Source organism: Schistocerca cancellata, chromosome 2 (assembly GCF_023864275.1).
Source record: "Schistocerca cancellata isolate TAMUIC-IGC-003103 chromosome 2, iqSchCanc2.1, whole genome shotgun sequence".
Taxonomy (NCBI): domain Eukaryota; kingdom Metazoa; phylum Arthropoda; class Insecta; order Orthoptera; family Acrididae; genus Schistocerca; species Schistocerca cancellata.
This window is the reverse complement of record NC_064627.1, coordinates 580,261,350-580,277,485: the sequence shown is the minus strand read 5'-3', so window position 1 is coordinate 580,277,485 and position 16,136 is coordinate 580,261,350. Positions and strand designations below refer to the sequence as shown.

The 16,136-nt window shown below is 38.6% G+C and overlaps 1 protein-coding gene and 1 pseudogene across 1 annotated transcript in view; both read left to right on the top strand.

Annotated features, from left to right (window-relative positions):
* LOC126162189 (rho guanine nucleotide exchange factor 7) overlaps window positions 1-16,136 on the top strand; it is a gene marked incomplete in the record, with an annotated part of 149,487 nt that overhangs the window by 88,363 nt on the left and 44,988 nt on the right. The window contains 3 exon segments of the mRNA XM_049918516.1: window positions 2,376-2,542; window positions 14,378-14,570; window positions 14,724-14,813. Of these exon segments, the coding sequence (XP_049774473.1) occupies window positions 2,376-2,542; window positions 14,378-14,570; window positions 14,724-14,813 (450 nt within the window).
* On the top strand, window positions 8,263-8,380 carry LOC126164145 (5S ribosomal RNA; annotated as a pseudogene).

Sequence of the window (16,136 nt, the reverse complement as noted above, 5' to 3'; positions counted from 1 at the left end):
CCCGTATCGCAGTTTATTTCCAGTGACCTAACTTTATGGGGAAGGAAACTGTCATGCATAAAATAGAAGAAAACAGGCTAGCTGATGATCACAAAATTTTGTCAAAAGAAATTGAAGAAAGAAAGATTGTATTTGTATGAAAATACAATGAATAGGGAATGAGTATTTTAAGGAAGTTCTAAATCATTCAACAATGACAAAATGTTGGCCAAATAAGTAATATAGTTGACACTGTACCTTTGTAGCATTTAAAATTTGTTATTCTAGAAAGTCAAATATGAAAGAGAGGTTGTTAGTTTTTATCAGACTTCAATGATGGTTGACTAAAACTGTGTCAGTCAGTTGGAAATTGAAATACTAGGTCAGTTATCTACAGTGTTTCCCTTAAAAACATGCTCTTATCTTTGACATGAAAACACTTGGGCATATGTAAAAATTTCAAGACTTTGGTCTGTAGTGCTTGACATAGCTGGAATATCAACCCCCTCGTGTACTTTTTGAAGAATCCAAATGGTTGATACTGGTGCACACTCTTTGCTGTAAGGAATTTGTGTGGCAGAGGTACTAAATACAATGCTGTGTGAAAAGCTGCTGTCTTCAAGCAGCATCCCAGGTCTTTTTTATGTATGTCATTTACATGTGCCACCTGTAAACAGTGTGGAATAATAATCAACTATGATTGTTGTCCTTTCCTGCAACACAGCCTCCAAGTATTATATCACCTTACATGTCACAATAACTTCATAAAACTCTGCTTTCATTTGATTTTCGTAAATATTGGGCAGTATATACTCTACTGTGCCATGCTACATTGTCTCATCTCAGGAGTTAAATAATTCATTCACTTGCCATTGGTACAACAATAAGTTGCTGTTCTTTAAAATTAAATTGATTCTTACTGGAGTACTAGCCCAGCAAGGTAAGCAGGAGAGCTCCTGTGAAATTTGGAGTGGAGGGTGGAGGTAGTCTCAGAATTGAAGCTGTCAGTAAGATTATTGTCTGGGAAAGCTAGGTTTTGGGTTTGAATTTTGGTTTGTCACACAGTTTTAAACTGTGAGGAAGTTTCAACATGGTACACATTCCACAACAGACTAGAAGAATTATTCTGGAGTTAGTAGCTATTTACAAAGAGGTATGTTTGTCCACATCTGATCAGTTTTCATCTGGCAAGTCACTCACAGACAGACTTTTCTTATTAATGATTGTGGCAACACTGATTTCCACTTATGCTCTGTATTACACACTGTTACTCTTACAGTTCATCAAGATGAATTGGTGAACATGCTTCACATTCACTGGAGTGACAACATTTGTCAGAGTTTATCCATACAACTTACTTGTTGCCAAGTTTTGACCTCCACCAGATGGTACTGTTTGTATTCTTTTGAGCATATCTGTGCCGCAGTGAAAAGTGTACTACATTCTACAATGTTCATTTACTGTGATGTGTATATCTAATAAACACCATTGTGGAAAATGCATGTTTTTCACGAGAACCTAGGTACTTGTTCCATATGCTTCTCTTGGATTAAAAATTGACTGTAATATAGCAGAACTTTGTAATACATCTGTAATGAGAAATCTCTGGAATAAGCAAACCATTAGATTAAACTCATAGGTTACTGACTGTGCAAGTTGGCACAATAGTCAAACACTAGACTTGTATTGTGGAGGGTTTGATTTGTGAATGCTCCAGCTTGGCGTCTTTATTGCTTCTGTGGTTACGCTAATTCACTTCAGGCAAATGCTGGGATTGTTGATTGACAAGACTGTACCGGACACTCTTCACCTGTCATCCTAAATCTGAGTTGAGTGCTCCAAGTCTAATAATATAGAAAATCATACGACATCATATATATATTGGTTTAAAGACATCAGTTGACCATAATAGCTATGATGCCTTATAATTTCCTCCAGTGGATTTGATTATAAAAGGACTACACAGTTCACATTATAATATTTACATCATAGTATTACCATTGACTTGATATTTATGAACTTCAGGGTCTTTGGTACTCAATACATGGTTTTCATTCAGGCAGCAGCTTCTCTTTGTGACTTTGATGTTATTTAAATAGTTACGAGCTACGGATACCATGCGTGGTGCTTCAAAGCTTCCAAGTATTTGAGAATAGATGATTTGATCACTAAGAAGCTACAATATGACTCTGTTTTGTTAGAATTGTTTTGACAATACTATTACTTTATAGTCAGTATAATAAAGTCATACTGCTTGTTAAGGTGAGCCAGTTTAAATGATTATGATGATAGTATTAAATAAACTAACCGTGAATAAGTAGCTATATTGCAGACTTGTAATTACTTCTTTTATCATAAAATTTACTGTTAATTTATTGTGATGTTTTCCATTTCAGGTCCAATGATTGAGCGAATAGTAGCTGTCTGTCAGACAAGAGATGATCAGACACAATGGGTGGATCATTTAAAGCAACAGATTCGGAAAGTTACAAAATCATCGGTTTCATCACCACCTCCAACATCACCACCTCCCAGCAAGCCACAACCATTACCACCTCCCCATGTAAGTGTTGCACCACTTTCTCCCTATTCCAATCTGACGTCTTTATTTGCTGAACTTATACAGCATGGTATTATTACAAGAAAACTACTGAAACATTTGTTGTACTCTGAATTCACTGCTGCTGCCAAAATAATAGGTGTGAAAATACGGCATAGTCATAGAGCAGAATGTGTGATCTTCCCCAAAAGTGAAAACTCAGGAAATTGTGATGTGGCACATAAGGTACTGCTGCAGAGTGAAAATGAAGAAGAATCTGAAAGTGATGATTCCATTATTTATTGTCTAGAAGCTGAAAGCAGGCCTGAATCTCGAAAGACTAGTGTTTTAGAAAGACAAGATGCCATTGATATTGAAAGTGATCAGAGTGATAATGATACAGTTTCAAGTGCAGCTAGCCATGTAAAGTATTATAGTAACTCTGTCTGTCTTGCTAATTGTGGTGAATTCTCTTACGGTAGAGTTCCTCAGTGTCACAGTATTTCAGACTTTGTTTCTCAGCAAAAGTGTTCTCCTAAGCACATGGGTGCTGCCTTCTCCACATTAGAAAATTATGACGTTATAAACACAACTAACAAACAACTTAAATTGTGTGAAGATCAAGAAAACAAATACAAAATATCATCTTCTGCTGAATCCAGCTTTGAAAGGAACTCTTTGCATAGGACTTTCCCATGTGGTGTCTGTGAAGATCTTACAAACATAAGTGAGTGTGAGGACACATTATCCAGAGACCAGTTAAATGTAGAACTTTCCAGAAATAGTATGCCAGTGACAATTCAGCCGAGGGAATGTAATTGTTCTCATTCAGTTTCTGCCTTCGAGCCTCAGTTTCCAAATGTAAAGACAGAAGCACCTTTTGAGTGTTGTGCTACAGCTCTACTACAGTCAAAGAAACTTTCAACACAGTCACTGCCAATAAAATTGAGAGACTGTGATTCCCCTCCTACAACACATTCCTCCACTCTTGATCTTCCAGCAAAAACGATCCCTGTACCATCTTCAGTGTTAGCAGGATTATTATATGGTGAGGTGCAAAAAACTGAAGATACTCATCCAAAGTGCCATCCAAATTTTCAACAGCAAAACAGTGCCTCTAGTGATAAAAGTGCTGAAAGTACAAGTACAGTTTGTAGTTTGCCTTTTGTATCGAAATCTAAAGTGAAAATCAATCGTGGAGAGAGGACTTCCATTAGAACAATTCCAGAAAAAACCACTCAACCATTGGATTCATGTAGGTCTTTTTCTCAGCATGATAATCGTGGCCGCGGCCGTTACCGTTCTTACCAGTATGTAACCATTAAGCCCAGACTATCGGCAGATAAATTTAAGAGTAGTAAAGCCACGAACTGTCAGTGCTGTTCAGATATACCATCAAGTTCACGGTCTTCTGATTCTGGGCTGGCAGACATTGCAGGTAATTCAACGTTAACATCGCCAGATTTATCTAATATAGTAACTGAAAATGAACAGAGATATTCCTGTGCAAGAAGTGTTGAATCCTTCCATCCTAATGCATCACCAACGCCAAGGGAAAGTGCTGAGTTGGAAGACTTCAACTATGAGGCACAATGCATGTGTACATCACCATTTGGTTCCACACCACGCACTTCTGCACAACCGTCTCCAACGTCAGAGAAGCTGCTAACTGGATTGTGTGACTCTGTTACTTCCATCACATCTGCTAGCAAGGACCAGCCACCCGTTCCAGCTGCACAGTTGTGGGAGGGCACTGGAAACCAACCTGCAACAGCAGGCAGTGGGATCTACCGTTCAGGAATGTATGCCCATTGGTGGCTCAAGACCAAACTCCCTGCTTCCGCAGTGAGAGATTCCACTCCTGCTCCTACACAAACAGGCAAGGGATGATTCTTAATGCCGCATGTGTGTTCTTATACATCTGAATCACATGCATGCTTGTTTCATAGGGGCTACCCTTCCTGTATAATTCATCATCATTAATGGTAGACTTACAGAACACTCCTAGTAACTCATCCATTAAATGAGAAGCAAAGCTCTTCTGTAAGGGAGAAAACTTAACACAATGTTTCAGTCACTGTTAACAATGCAGACTTCGCACTGCCCCATATGTAGTGCAGAAACCATGACGTGCTCAGCTGAGTGTCCTGTTTGTTGTGACTTTTATTGCTTCTATTTCTAACTGTGTTGTTAACATGAAGCTAAATTAATTTTGTGCATCTGAGTTTGGTTATTTTATTTTACTAAATATCCAATATTCAGCCAGTTTTTCAGATGCTTTTTGTTTTATTTTCTCAGTGTGCCTTGCCTGGTTTAGCAGTACTAAATATTCTACAAAAAAAATTGCAGAGTTCATGATGGTAATTTTTCAATGGTATACAAAAAATACTAGAGGAAAGACATCCACTCACCATGTAGAGGGTTGGGTTGTGTGGGGGAAGAGGCCAAACAGTGAGGTCATTGTTCTCATTGGATTAGGGAAGGACGGGGAAGGAAGTTGGCTGTGCTCTTTCAAAGGAGCCATCCCAGTATTTGCCTGGAGCTATTTAGGGAAATCACTGAAAACCTAAATCAGGATGGCTGGATGCGGGATTGAACCATCATCCTCCCAAAAGCGAGTCCAGTGTGCTAACCACTGCGCTATCTCGCTCGTACTCACCAAGTGTAGAGGAGGGTTGTGTGTGTGTGTGTGTGTGTGTGTGCGTGCGTGCGTGCGTGTGTGTGTGTGTGTGTGAGAGAGAGAGAGAGAGAGAGAGAGAGAGAGAGAGAGAGAGAGAGAGAGAGAGAGAAGAGTCAGGCAAAGCAATGTAGGGAAAAACATGAAAAACTTGTTTAATGCTATCTCCATCTGGTGAATGGGCGTGTTTTCTCATTCCATTGTCTAGAAATTTAACTGTAATAGTTTTAGCTTCTGTATGTGCAACATATTATCTGGTTGTCTTAAATAAAAAAGATGAAATAAGTGCGAATGGATTCAGTGAATGAGATTATGTACGTATTATTGTTTCATACCATGCATTGCCCTTCACTAGTGCTGTTCATGTAAATTGAATTACAGTTATTGTTTAAGAACATTTTACCCTTTCACAGGGTTTTGACCCATGTAACACTGGGTTGGAAGTAGGCGTGGCATAATAATGGACCAGGATATTTTGTAGTTTTCCTCGGTGGCTGAAAACTATTTTAGGAGGGGTGGGTGGATTGTGAGTAAGATTTTCCTCATTTCTGGGCATGATCATAAGTTGTTGTTGGTCTGGTGAACAATATAGTTAAATTATTCCAGTCATGGGTGATATAACTTAATGAGGGAGCTGCTGCTTTGCAGCACTTGGGGGAGAAATTTCTTAGTGTAGAAGAGGTCGGCAGATACTGAAATACAGATACTGTTCATAGCTTTTTGAACCAGCAAAGGTGGAGATCAAATCCAGCAAGGTGAAATGTTGAGCTGTGGAGGACCAGATGAAGTGTGTGGAAGAGATGGTGTTGCGGATGTCCAGGAAAAAGGGCAGTGTGTCTATGCTTAGGATCCAGATCATGAAGATGTCTCTAAAGAACCTGAACCAGATAAGGGGTTTAGTGTTTTAGGTAGCTAGGAAGGTTTCCCCTTTTATGGCCTGTAAACAGCTTGACACAGGAGGAGGTCATGCAAGTGCCCATGGCTGTGCAGCAGAGATTTTGTATATCTTCCCTTCATAGTAGTGGGTAAGGATATAGTTTGTAAAGTGTATAATAAATGAGGTAATGGGTTTGTAGTCTGTAGGGAGTTAGGAGAGGTAGTGTTCAGTGACCAAGGGGGATGATAGTGTATAAAGACAGAGCATCAATAGTGACAAATGTGGGACTTTACAATAATGGCGTGGCAATGGCTGCAGGCAATGGGTTGGAGGTATTGGTCAACAAGAGTAGAGATTCATTCCACAGGAGAACAGTAATTAGCTACAATGGAATGTCCAGAATGATTAGGTTTATGAATTTTGGAGAACATGTAGAAGGTGGGTGGGAAATTAGTGTGAAGAGGGAGATAGATTTAGGAGAGAGGTTCTGAAATGGGTCTAAAGAGTGGAGTAGGAATTGGAGGCTACATTGGACTTACAGGGTGGGATCACCATGGTGGAGCTGGCAGGTACCTTCTGTTGGGTAATCACTATGGTTATCTGCCAGTAGTGGAAACTGTGTCTACCAGGGAGGATGATCAGATTGAGGTATTAAGGTTGTGTATGACTATTATTTCCTCCTTTGAGAGATTTGAGCTATTGGAAAGGGGGATGAGGATGGGGCCATTTGGAAATAAGTAATTCTTGAATGTAACCATAAACCAGGAGATGGTTAGTTGAGACTGAAGAGGGGTCACAGTTGGATGGAGGTATGAAATGAGACACAAAAGGTTCTACTGTTGGGGGGGCTGGTGGTTAAAGTGTTTCCATGTTAGGAATCTGGAGGAAGGGGACTAGGTCTTTGCTGTGTACAACATGATTGAATAGCTATCTACACATGCCTTCAGAACAGAGATTGGCACCACATCTAGGCCTGCCGGTTTCTTAGTTTTTTTTTAGTTTTCAGATTGTCTTCCTGATTTCAAGCACTGTTGCAGGGAAACACCAAAATTTTGCAATGTAATTCATCTACATCTGCTTTAGGGAAATATTGTTCCACTTTTTCACAAGTTTCAGAAAGTCATTTACAAAATTTGCTAGTTTGTGTGAATTTTATGTTAATCTACAGGGTGAGCACAAAGTTTTGCCCCGATTATAACAATTTATTACAGAATATCCATTTGACATAATAATTTACACTTTATGCCATTACATAGGTTAGTGTTACTAGGTTTTTTTTTAAAGACCATTTACATTAGTAAACCTCAACATTTGCTCCCTTGGTAGCTCGGGGAATGTCGAGGCGGTATTCCAGTTCCTGCCAGTTGTTTTGTAACATGTGTCACAGTACCCACAGCAGCTTGTATCCTAGCCTTCAGTTTGTCGACATCAGCAACTGGCGTGATGAAGACTCTGTGCTTGGTATAGCCCCAGCAAATAAAGTCAATGGGCGTAATGTCTGGAGAGTGGGGTGGCCAGGGTGTTGGACCATTCCTTCCAATCCACCGATCCAGACATTACTTCCCTCTTGACTTTTTTTTCTGGGGCTATATGAAGGACAGAGTCTTCATCACACCAGTTGCTGATGTCAATGAACTGAAGGCTAGGATACAAACTGCTGTGGGTACTGTGACAGAACACTTGTTACGAAACACCTGAGGGGAACTGGAATACCGCCTCGACATTCTTCGAGCTACCAAGGGAGCACACGTTGAGGTTTACTAATGTAAGTGGTCTTAAAAAAACTAGTAACACTAACCTATGTAATGGCATCAAATGTAACTTATTATGTCGAACGGTTACTCTGTTATAAATTTTTATAATCAGGTCAAGACTTTGTACTCACCCTGTACTTCCATCTTTAATCTGTATGTTTTTATACTTGTGACTATCTTTTCTGGTTTATTGTTTTATGCCACCCCCTGCTACATTACTTTCATTGTCATGAAATTTTTTTCAGCAAGTACTACCCACATGTATAACTTTTTGTAATTTTGGTGGCATTTTAGGAACTTTTGGTTAGCATACTGTTTTTGTAAAGAATGGAGATATTAAATATGTTGAAGGATTTCACTCATAAATACAGTTATGCATTTGGTTTCCTTAGATGTTCTTGAAGTAACCACTTTTGAAAATGTCTTCTCAAAACTTGCCAACGGCCTTGCTGCAGTGGTAACACCGGTTCCCATCAGATCACTGAAGTTAAGTGCTGTTGGGCTGGGCTAGCACTTGGATGGGTGACCATCTGGTCTGCCGAGTGCTGTTGGCAAGCAGTATGCACTCAGCCTTTGTGAGGCAAACTGAGGAGCTACTTGATTGAGAAGTAGCAGCCCCAGTCTCGTAAACTGACATACGGCCAGGAGAGAGGTGTGCTGACCATATGCCTCTCCATATCCACATCCAGTGACGCCTGTGGGCTGAGGATAACAAGGTGGCTGGTCGGTACCGTTGGGCCTTCAAAGGTCTGTTCGGACAGTTTAGTTTTTTTCCCCCTTAAAACTTAGTTTGAACACTGTACAGAAGTAGAAATATTTGTATATGAATTATTTGTGTGTATACTTCTTCCCAGGTTTGGTTTGTCATTGCTGGGAGAAAAAAGTATGTATTTTGTTGTAAGACAAAATTCCTTTGTAGACCTATTGTTTTGTGAGAATTTTTGAGTGTGCCTTTAGCTTTATTATGTGACAGTAATGATATGAGAGTTTGAGATATTTTACCTGTATATAAAGTGCAAATTTCCCTGTGTATATTTTTAGGTGTACGGTCTAAGACTGGTGCTAATTTTTTGGTTACCCTGTAATAGTGTTTACATTTGTATCATTAGAGAAATATCAAAATGTTTAATATGTGTTACTGATTTCATCATTAACACTTTTGTGTATGTTTTCATTCCACATTAGATTGTTAGTTTTGGAACCTGATACTTTTTTCAGGACTTTAGTTAATTTGCTAACAAAGATGTCCACACTAACATCAAGTAAGCAGTATACACAGAATGATTAACTTATTACGAATTTCAGTGACTGAAACTTGAAACTTTTCTAATTACATTAATTATGATGAGACCTTGTCTAACTTGAAACTTTATCCCATGTCTGATTGAAATCCTTGGTCCTTTACCCTTCATGGTAGTTCTACCATAGCAACTTGCCCTTTATATGATGACAGTAATGTGTGTGGCCTCAGCAGCTAGAGGCTCTCTCTCTCTCTCTCTCTCTCTGTGTGTGTGTGTGTGTGTGTGTGTGTGTGTGTGTGTGTGTGTGTGTGTGTGTGTGTGTGTTTTCTATCTCCGACAAAGGCCTTGTTGGTCGAGAGCTCATTTTCTGACAGTCTTTTTGTTGTGCCTATCTGCAACTCCGCATCTGCGCTGTATTTTCATAATATTGTTACAGTCCATCCTGGATTTTCCACTGTTGAATTTTGATAGTAATATGTGCTGTATTTCAGTGTCTCTGTATCATTGCTTTGTAATGCATACCATTTCACTGTTGAAAGAATGTAATCCAACTTCAGGTTGCTATAGTTATTTTTAATAGCCTGCATATTTTGATGGAGTGATAATTCTTTGTAAATTTATTTGGCATTCAGCCTAATGATTGTTAAAAGTTTCATTTTTACTATAAGGTTTATAACTGTACTACAGCTATCGTTCTCAAAATGTCATATTTTGACAAGGTAGTGATATTTTTTCTGATTGCAGTTGAATATGGTACATTCTTTCTTCTGAGACCTTTTGCTTTTCATGGCTCTCCAGACTGGTTGAGACAATTCCATAGCAGTTGTGCCTGTTATGATCTATTCAGAGCCTAATTTCTCCACCTGTAACAATAGAAATTTGATGATGAACAACTCCATATCCATCTCCTATTCCCTCACTAATTAGCTCAACCAGCCTTTACTTCCCAGCCTTATTGAGGTACGTGCCATGCCCAGAAAAATCCCATATCACAATAGATCCAACCAGCATCATTGCAGTCTGTATCTGTTCAGCAGTCATCAGCACCATTCCCAGCTTCACAGTAACTTTATATACTGCACAACCAAGCTGAGGCTGATCATGGCAAGAGAATTGCTCAACTTGAAACAAATTTGTGCACCAGTTAAGGAGGATATTTTTTTCATGTCACAACCTATGTCATGTTCCCTATCCCTGTCCAGTGTTTCCTGTCCCACCTGCTATCACTACTTGATCATTTGTAGTGAAATCCTTACATAAAGGCCCTAAGTCCTCGATCCCTTGACTCTGCACTTGGCCTGAAAATGCTGGTGACCTGATGCTTTGTTTCTGACTATTTTAACTGATGTCCTGCACCTCCAGCATGACCACTACCGAGCAGCAGCACTTTCTTTCTCCTGAAATTAGTGATGTTCCTTGTGTTATTGATCATGTGTAAAGTCTGCTGGACTCAAGACTGGCAGCTGGAACCTGTTTCTGAGACATCAAAACTGTTACACCATGTCCTCCTGCCCCCAATCTTCCTTTTAGCTGCCACTTCCCAACCAGCCCCCTTCACTCTGCCCGCCTTCATTCTCGCTAGCTTCTGAAATTCAAATGACATGATCCATCTTAAAATACACTGAAAAAGTCAAATATTCACATATCTTACTAGAAAAGGACACTACTGCAGATATTCACTTCAAGAAACGTATGTGAAATATGTGGTAATGTACTAAGTTTATTTTGGTAATGTTCAGTGGCTTCAATTTCTATGTTGATTGTACTGAACATCTGTGAAAGCAGATGGTGGTCTTTCCTTCCTCCTCTGTCCTTAGAATGGTGATGGTCTTGCTGTCCAGTACATATGACAGAAAATTGAATTGTGTCACATAGAATTCTGCATACAAAGCAATCAGCACAACAGACTTACCTTTCTTCTTCTTCTTCTTCTTCTTCTTCTTGTTTTCTCTCTCTCTCTCTCTCTCTCTCTCTCTCTCTCTCTCTCTCTCTCTCTCTCTCTCTCTCTCCCCTCCCTTTATCTCTGTGTTCTTGATCTTTACAGAGCAAGGTTACAATTGTGTAAAAATTTCATAATTAGCAGTGTAAAAATTTCATAATTAGCAGTGTCATCAGAAGAATTAGGACATACACTACTGTCCAAAACTTAGTCGTCATTAGGAAAATATAAGCAACCTTGGTAAATGACAACAAGGTTACACATATTTCTATTAAAACTGGCTTTGTGATATGTTTGGAGAGAAGCAATACTTCTTGTTTTGAATAGGCAAATGACTGAAAGATTGTAAAAAGCAGTACATTTGATCAATAATGACTCTTATACAGCAGATTCTTTATTATCAGTGTAGTTGCTTCATAAAATTTGTTACTTAGTGTCAGAAAGTCATCATTTTGGGCCTTTATTGCAGACCTTGAAGAAGGTGAAATATAGGCCAAAGTCTTTGTAGCATTCACTGTCCCACAAAGTGTAATTTGTCAGTCATATTGAGACTGGATCTTCACAGATGAATCTCACTTCAGTTTGCTGATTGATTCTTGTTGCACATTCATCTGCAGGGCAATAGGTGGTTCATATAATCAAGAGACAATTATGATGGTGGTAGCTTTTTTATGTTATGAGGGAGCAAAATGTATAAAGATTGTGCATAGCTTTGTAACTTCATTGATAGTTTGAAGAATACTGTTAACATATAGCTGTACAAATATATGTCAGTACAGTCATGTATGTGACTTTTCAGATTTTCAGTTGCTCCAGATTATCTCTTCTCAGATGTTAATGCTCACAAACATTAAGCTGCTCTGGTATGTAAATTTCGGGTTAACATAACAAGATATCCATCCCATGGACTGACCAGTGAGTTTTCTAGCCCTGAATGCTACATATCATGTCTGTGATACAGTGGCATGACACAATACTGGACTCTTCCAATTCCCTCCCTCCCTCCACCAACCCTAGCTCTTTCTTGGGAGTGGGATGGCCTATGGAGAAAATATCCTCTTTATAAATAACTTTTAGACACTAGTGAAGTAAATCTGTGAATATTGCTTTTGTTTTATTTTACTGGGTAATTCTGTATCCATTACATCTAAGCAACTTCCTGACAGAGATTAAAACTGTGTGCCAAACCAGGATTTCAACCTGAAACCTTGCATTTTGTGCACAATGTTCCTACTGACTGCACTATTCAGGCATGACCCAGATCTGCCTTAACTGCTTCACTTTTGCCAGTACCTTTCTCCTACTTCTCAAACTTAACAGAAGCTCTCCTGCATAACTTACAGGACTATTACCCCTGGAAGAAAGGATATCACTGAGAAATGGCTTAACCAGAGCACAGGGGAATTGTTTCCAAGTTGAGTCTTCCTCTCTGCAGTGGAGTGTCCAGCAAAGTATGCAGCACAGCTTCTGTGATATTTGAAAAGTAGGAGAGAGCTACTGGCAGAAGTGAAACTGTGAGGATAGGCCATGATTTGTGTGTCCATAGCCAGTCAGTACAACCATTTACCTGCAAAAGGCAAAGTTCCAGGTTCGAGTCCTGTTCAGGTGCACAGTTTTAATATGCCAAGAAGTTTCAAATTAGCACACATCTGCTGCAGAGTGAAATATTGTTTCTAGAAACTATCTGTGATAAGATAGGAGCTATAACTCTTTAATACACAATGACACTTGGTGAGGATTACAGAGAATGTAAAAGAAAGTTCAAAATTTTGATCATTGTGCAAGAGCATTGAATCGGAAGTTGACACATGCTCAGTGATACATAGGTGCTGAGTTCTGTGTCTTAAGTGAAACATTTGTCTGGGCATGCTTGAGTAGTGGCTGGTGCCACAACTTGATACTGATTTCACAGATTCCGTCTTCCAGTAGAACAGACCACTCCCACATTGGAGTACAAATGTACACACAATTTTAAATCAAAATCTTTTTAATCATTGGATAAGTTATGTTAGACATGATGATGCTATGTTTTGGTTTTGGTCACATCCGGACTTAACACCTATGGATATCCTTTTATAGGGTTATGTGAGAGACCTTGTTCCTTGGCCTTTTTTGCCAAAAACAATTCCAGAACCCGAAATGTGCAGTTTTAATGTGGTTGCATTAGACTCTGTTTATGATTCAGAATATATGGCATGAAATGGCTTATCATGTAGCTGTCATCTGGGCCATCGAGGGGAGGTGTATAGAACACCTACAAGTTTGTAAAAAATAACTTTTAAACTGCATTCACTTTCTCTGTAATTCTTTTCTATTAAGTAGTTATATTTGACTATAAAAGCTATCAATCAGTACTCACATAAATTCTGTTGATTGGGTGTTGACTTTTTAGCCATTTTCAGTATTGTCATAAACAAAAAACACTAGAGGACTGAGTGGAGTTAGCCAGTGAAAGTCCTTGTACAGCTAGATGTGTCTGTACAAGCTAATACAGTTTGTAACTTCCTGGCAGATTAAAACTGTGTGCCGGACTGAGACTTGAACTCAGGACCTTTGCATTTTGCGGGCAAGTGCTCTACCACCTGAGCTACCCAAGCACGACTCACGCCCTGTCCTCACAGCTTTACTTCTGCCAGTACCTCATCTCCTACCTTCCAAACTTCACAGAAGCTCTCTTGTGAACCTTGCAAGGTTCGCAGGAGAGCTTCTGTAAAGTTTGGAAGGTAGGAGATGAGGTACTGGCAGAAGTAAAGCTGTGAGGACAGGGCGTGAGTCATGCTTGGGTAGCTCAGGTGGTAGAGCACTTGCCTGCGAAAGGCAAAGGTCCCGAGTTCGAGTCTCGGTCCATCACACAGTTTTAATCTGCCAGGAAGTTTCATATCAACACACACTCTGCTGCAGAGTGAAAATCTCATTCCGGTTAATACAGTTTGATGTGTGTGCTCACTCCTACATTCTGATGCAGCCATCGGCCAAAAAACGTTATGGTATCTTATTTAATTTATGTAGTGTAGTTAGGTGTCTACGGACTTCGTTAATATAACGTTGACAAGTGTGTTTTTGCATATTGTTTCTTACTTCATGGGTCTATTGGAAATGACTATAGATTTGAAACCAGTATAACCAATAAATAAAATTTGTGTGTGCATTGATTCATAACCTTTATAGTCAGATTTAATGAGCTCATATATGCTCTTCACCAATGGTTTGCCAAATATGAGTAAATAGTTATAGCTTTTTGTAATCACTATATGTTATTTTTAATTGTCCTGTATTCGAGTAAAACCATGTGGCCTTTCTGTCCCCATGACTGACATTCAGAATGTTACAAAAGTGCTTCTTTGAGTAAAATAATTCTGTTTTTCTTACAGAAGAGTGCTCTGACAGGTCCGTTATCGCCAAGAGTCAGCACACCACAAACAAACGCAAAGCTGGTGTTCCGCCCAGCTAACAACAAGGGATGGAGCATGTCTTGTCTTCGGCCTTCCCCTCCCATTCGTCCATGTTTAGGTCTTGGTCGCGATGACAGCAGCAAGAAGCCTGCTCACAACACCAGAAAACACAGTGAGTTTAGGCTATTAATTTTTGAGAAAACAGTTCAGAATTTATAGATGTACTAAATAAAACAGCTTTTAAAATAGAAATATATTAAATTGGTTTAATTGTTATTTTTGTAGAATCCACTGTGAATTTAAGAACTATAGATTCTCTTTTAAGGTGAGAAGACTTTTGAGGAGGATGCATTAATACTTCGAGTGATTGAGGCATATTGTATGAGTGCAAAAACACGTTACACTGTAAATTCAGGTATGTAAGACTGTTTTTCTTCATTGCAGCTCACTGTAATACATGTGCTTGTTTGGCATTTGTTTTCATATAGTATGTTGTTCCATTTCACTGGCCAGTATTGTAAAGTAAACATCTATGTTATTTGTGATAAGATTCTTCACACAACCTACTTGTACAATTCTGTTATTTCATCCCCATTTCTGGCTTATGTATTACATTTCTCCATAAAATAATGTAAATAATTGACATGCATGAATCTTATTATGGAACTTCATGAAATTTTAAAGTCATTGATGCTAAACTCAGTATAAGAATCTGATTTTGTTGGTGTAATCCTACCAGTAGTTTGAATTGGAAGGCAACATTTATGACAACAATGAGCTTCTGTAATTAGGGTGATTTTATGTTAACATAAATTTGCTCACATATGTACTTGTAAAGGAATATTGTGTTATTGAAGTTGGTGATACAATGAAAAGTATCAGTTGCTGTGGTCTACTTCACAAGAAATAGTGTGAATACACAGTACTTTCATTTATATATCATATGTTAACTTTATATTCTTCTCATAATTTGATGATCTGGTTATCACCAAGAGATTAGTAGATAGGTGTCTCTGAAATCAACAATAAGATTGCTTCCTGACTTATATTTGCACATTATAATTAAATATTAATATGCCTGCATGCTCATGTGAGATTGCTACCAAAATTTTTATCTAATGAAATTAGATTGTATGATTATAAAATGTGGTCTGTGTACCAATTATATGCAAGTTTGTAGGCAGTCCTACCACATGTACCAGTGAAGTAATCAAAAGTTTTAATCAACTGAAATTAAATGTAGCAATTTGTATGCTTACTATGCACAAGCAGATCATTAGACATGGAGCAAAAATTTGGGTTGTACAAGGGTGAAGAAGAAAATTTACTATGGCTTTGTTCAAAGAAGACACTCACCTTAAACTCAACTGATTCGGGGAAACAATTGAATACCTAAACTGAATCACACACTTCATGAATGTGAGTCCATTCTATTTTAACCACTATGCCACTTTAATATGGCGATTAATATGGGTGCTTTGACAACCAGAGGTTGTTACATCACTGTCATATATTACCAAGTATAATTTATTGTATTACATTCCATCCTGGATTTTCCTTTGTTCAAGTATAATTTATTTTGGAAAAGGAGCATGAAAATATTAAAAAAAAGGGGGGGGGGTGATTCCTGATTCCGTTACAGTAGTAGTTCCCCAGTTAGGTATGTGTATGCCCTCACAGTTTGAGGATCCTTCAAGTGAGATAATTTACTTTAGTTATCTAATATGTTCATCTATAT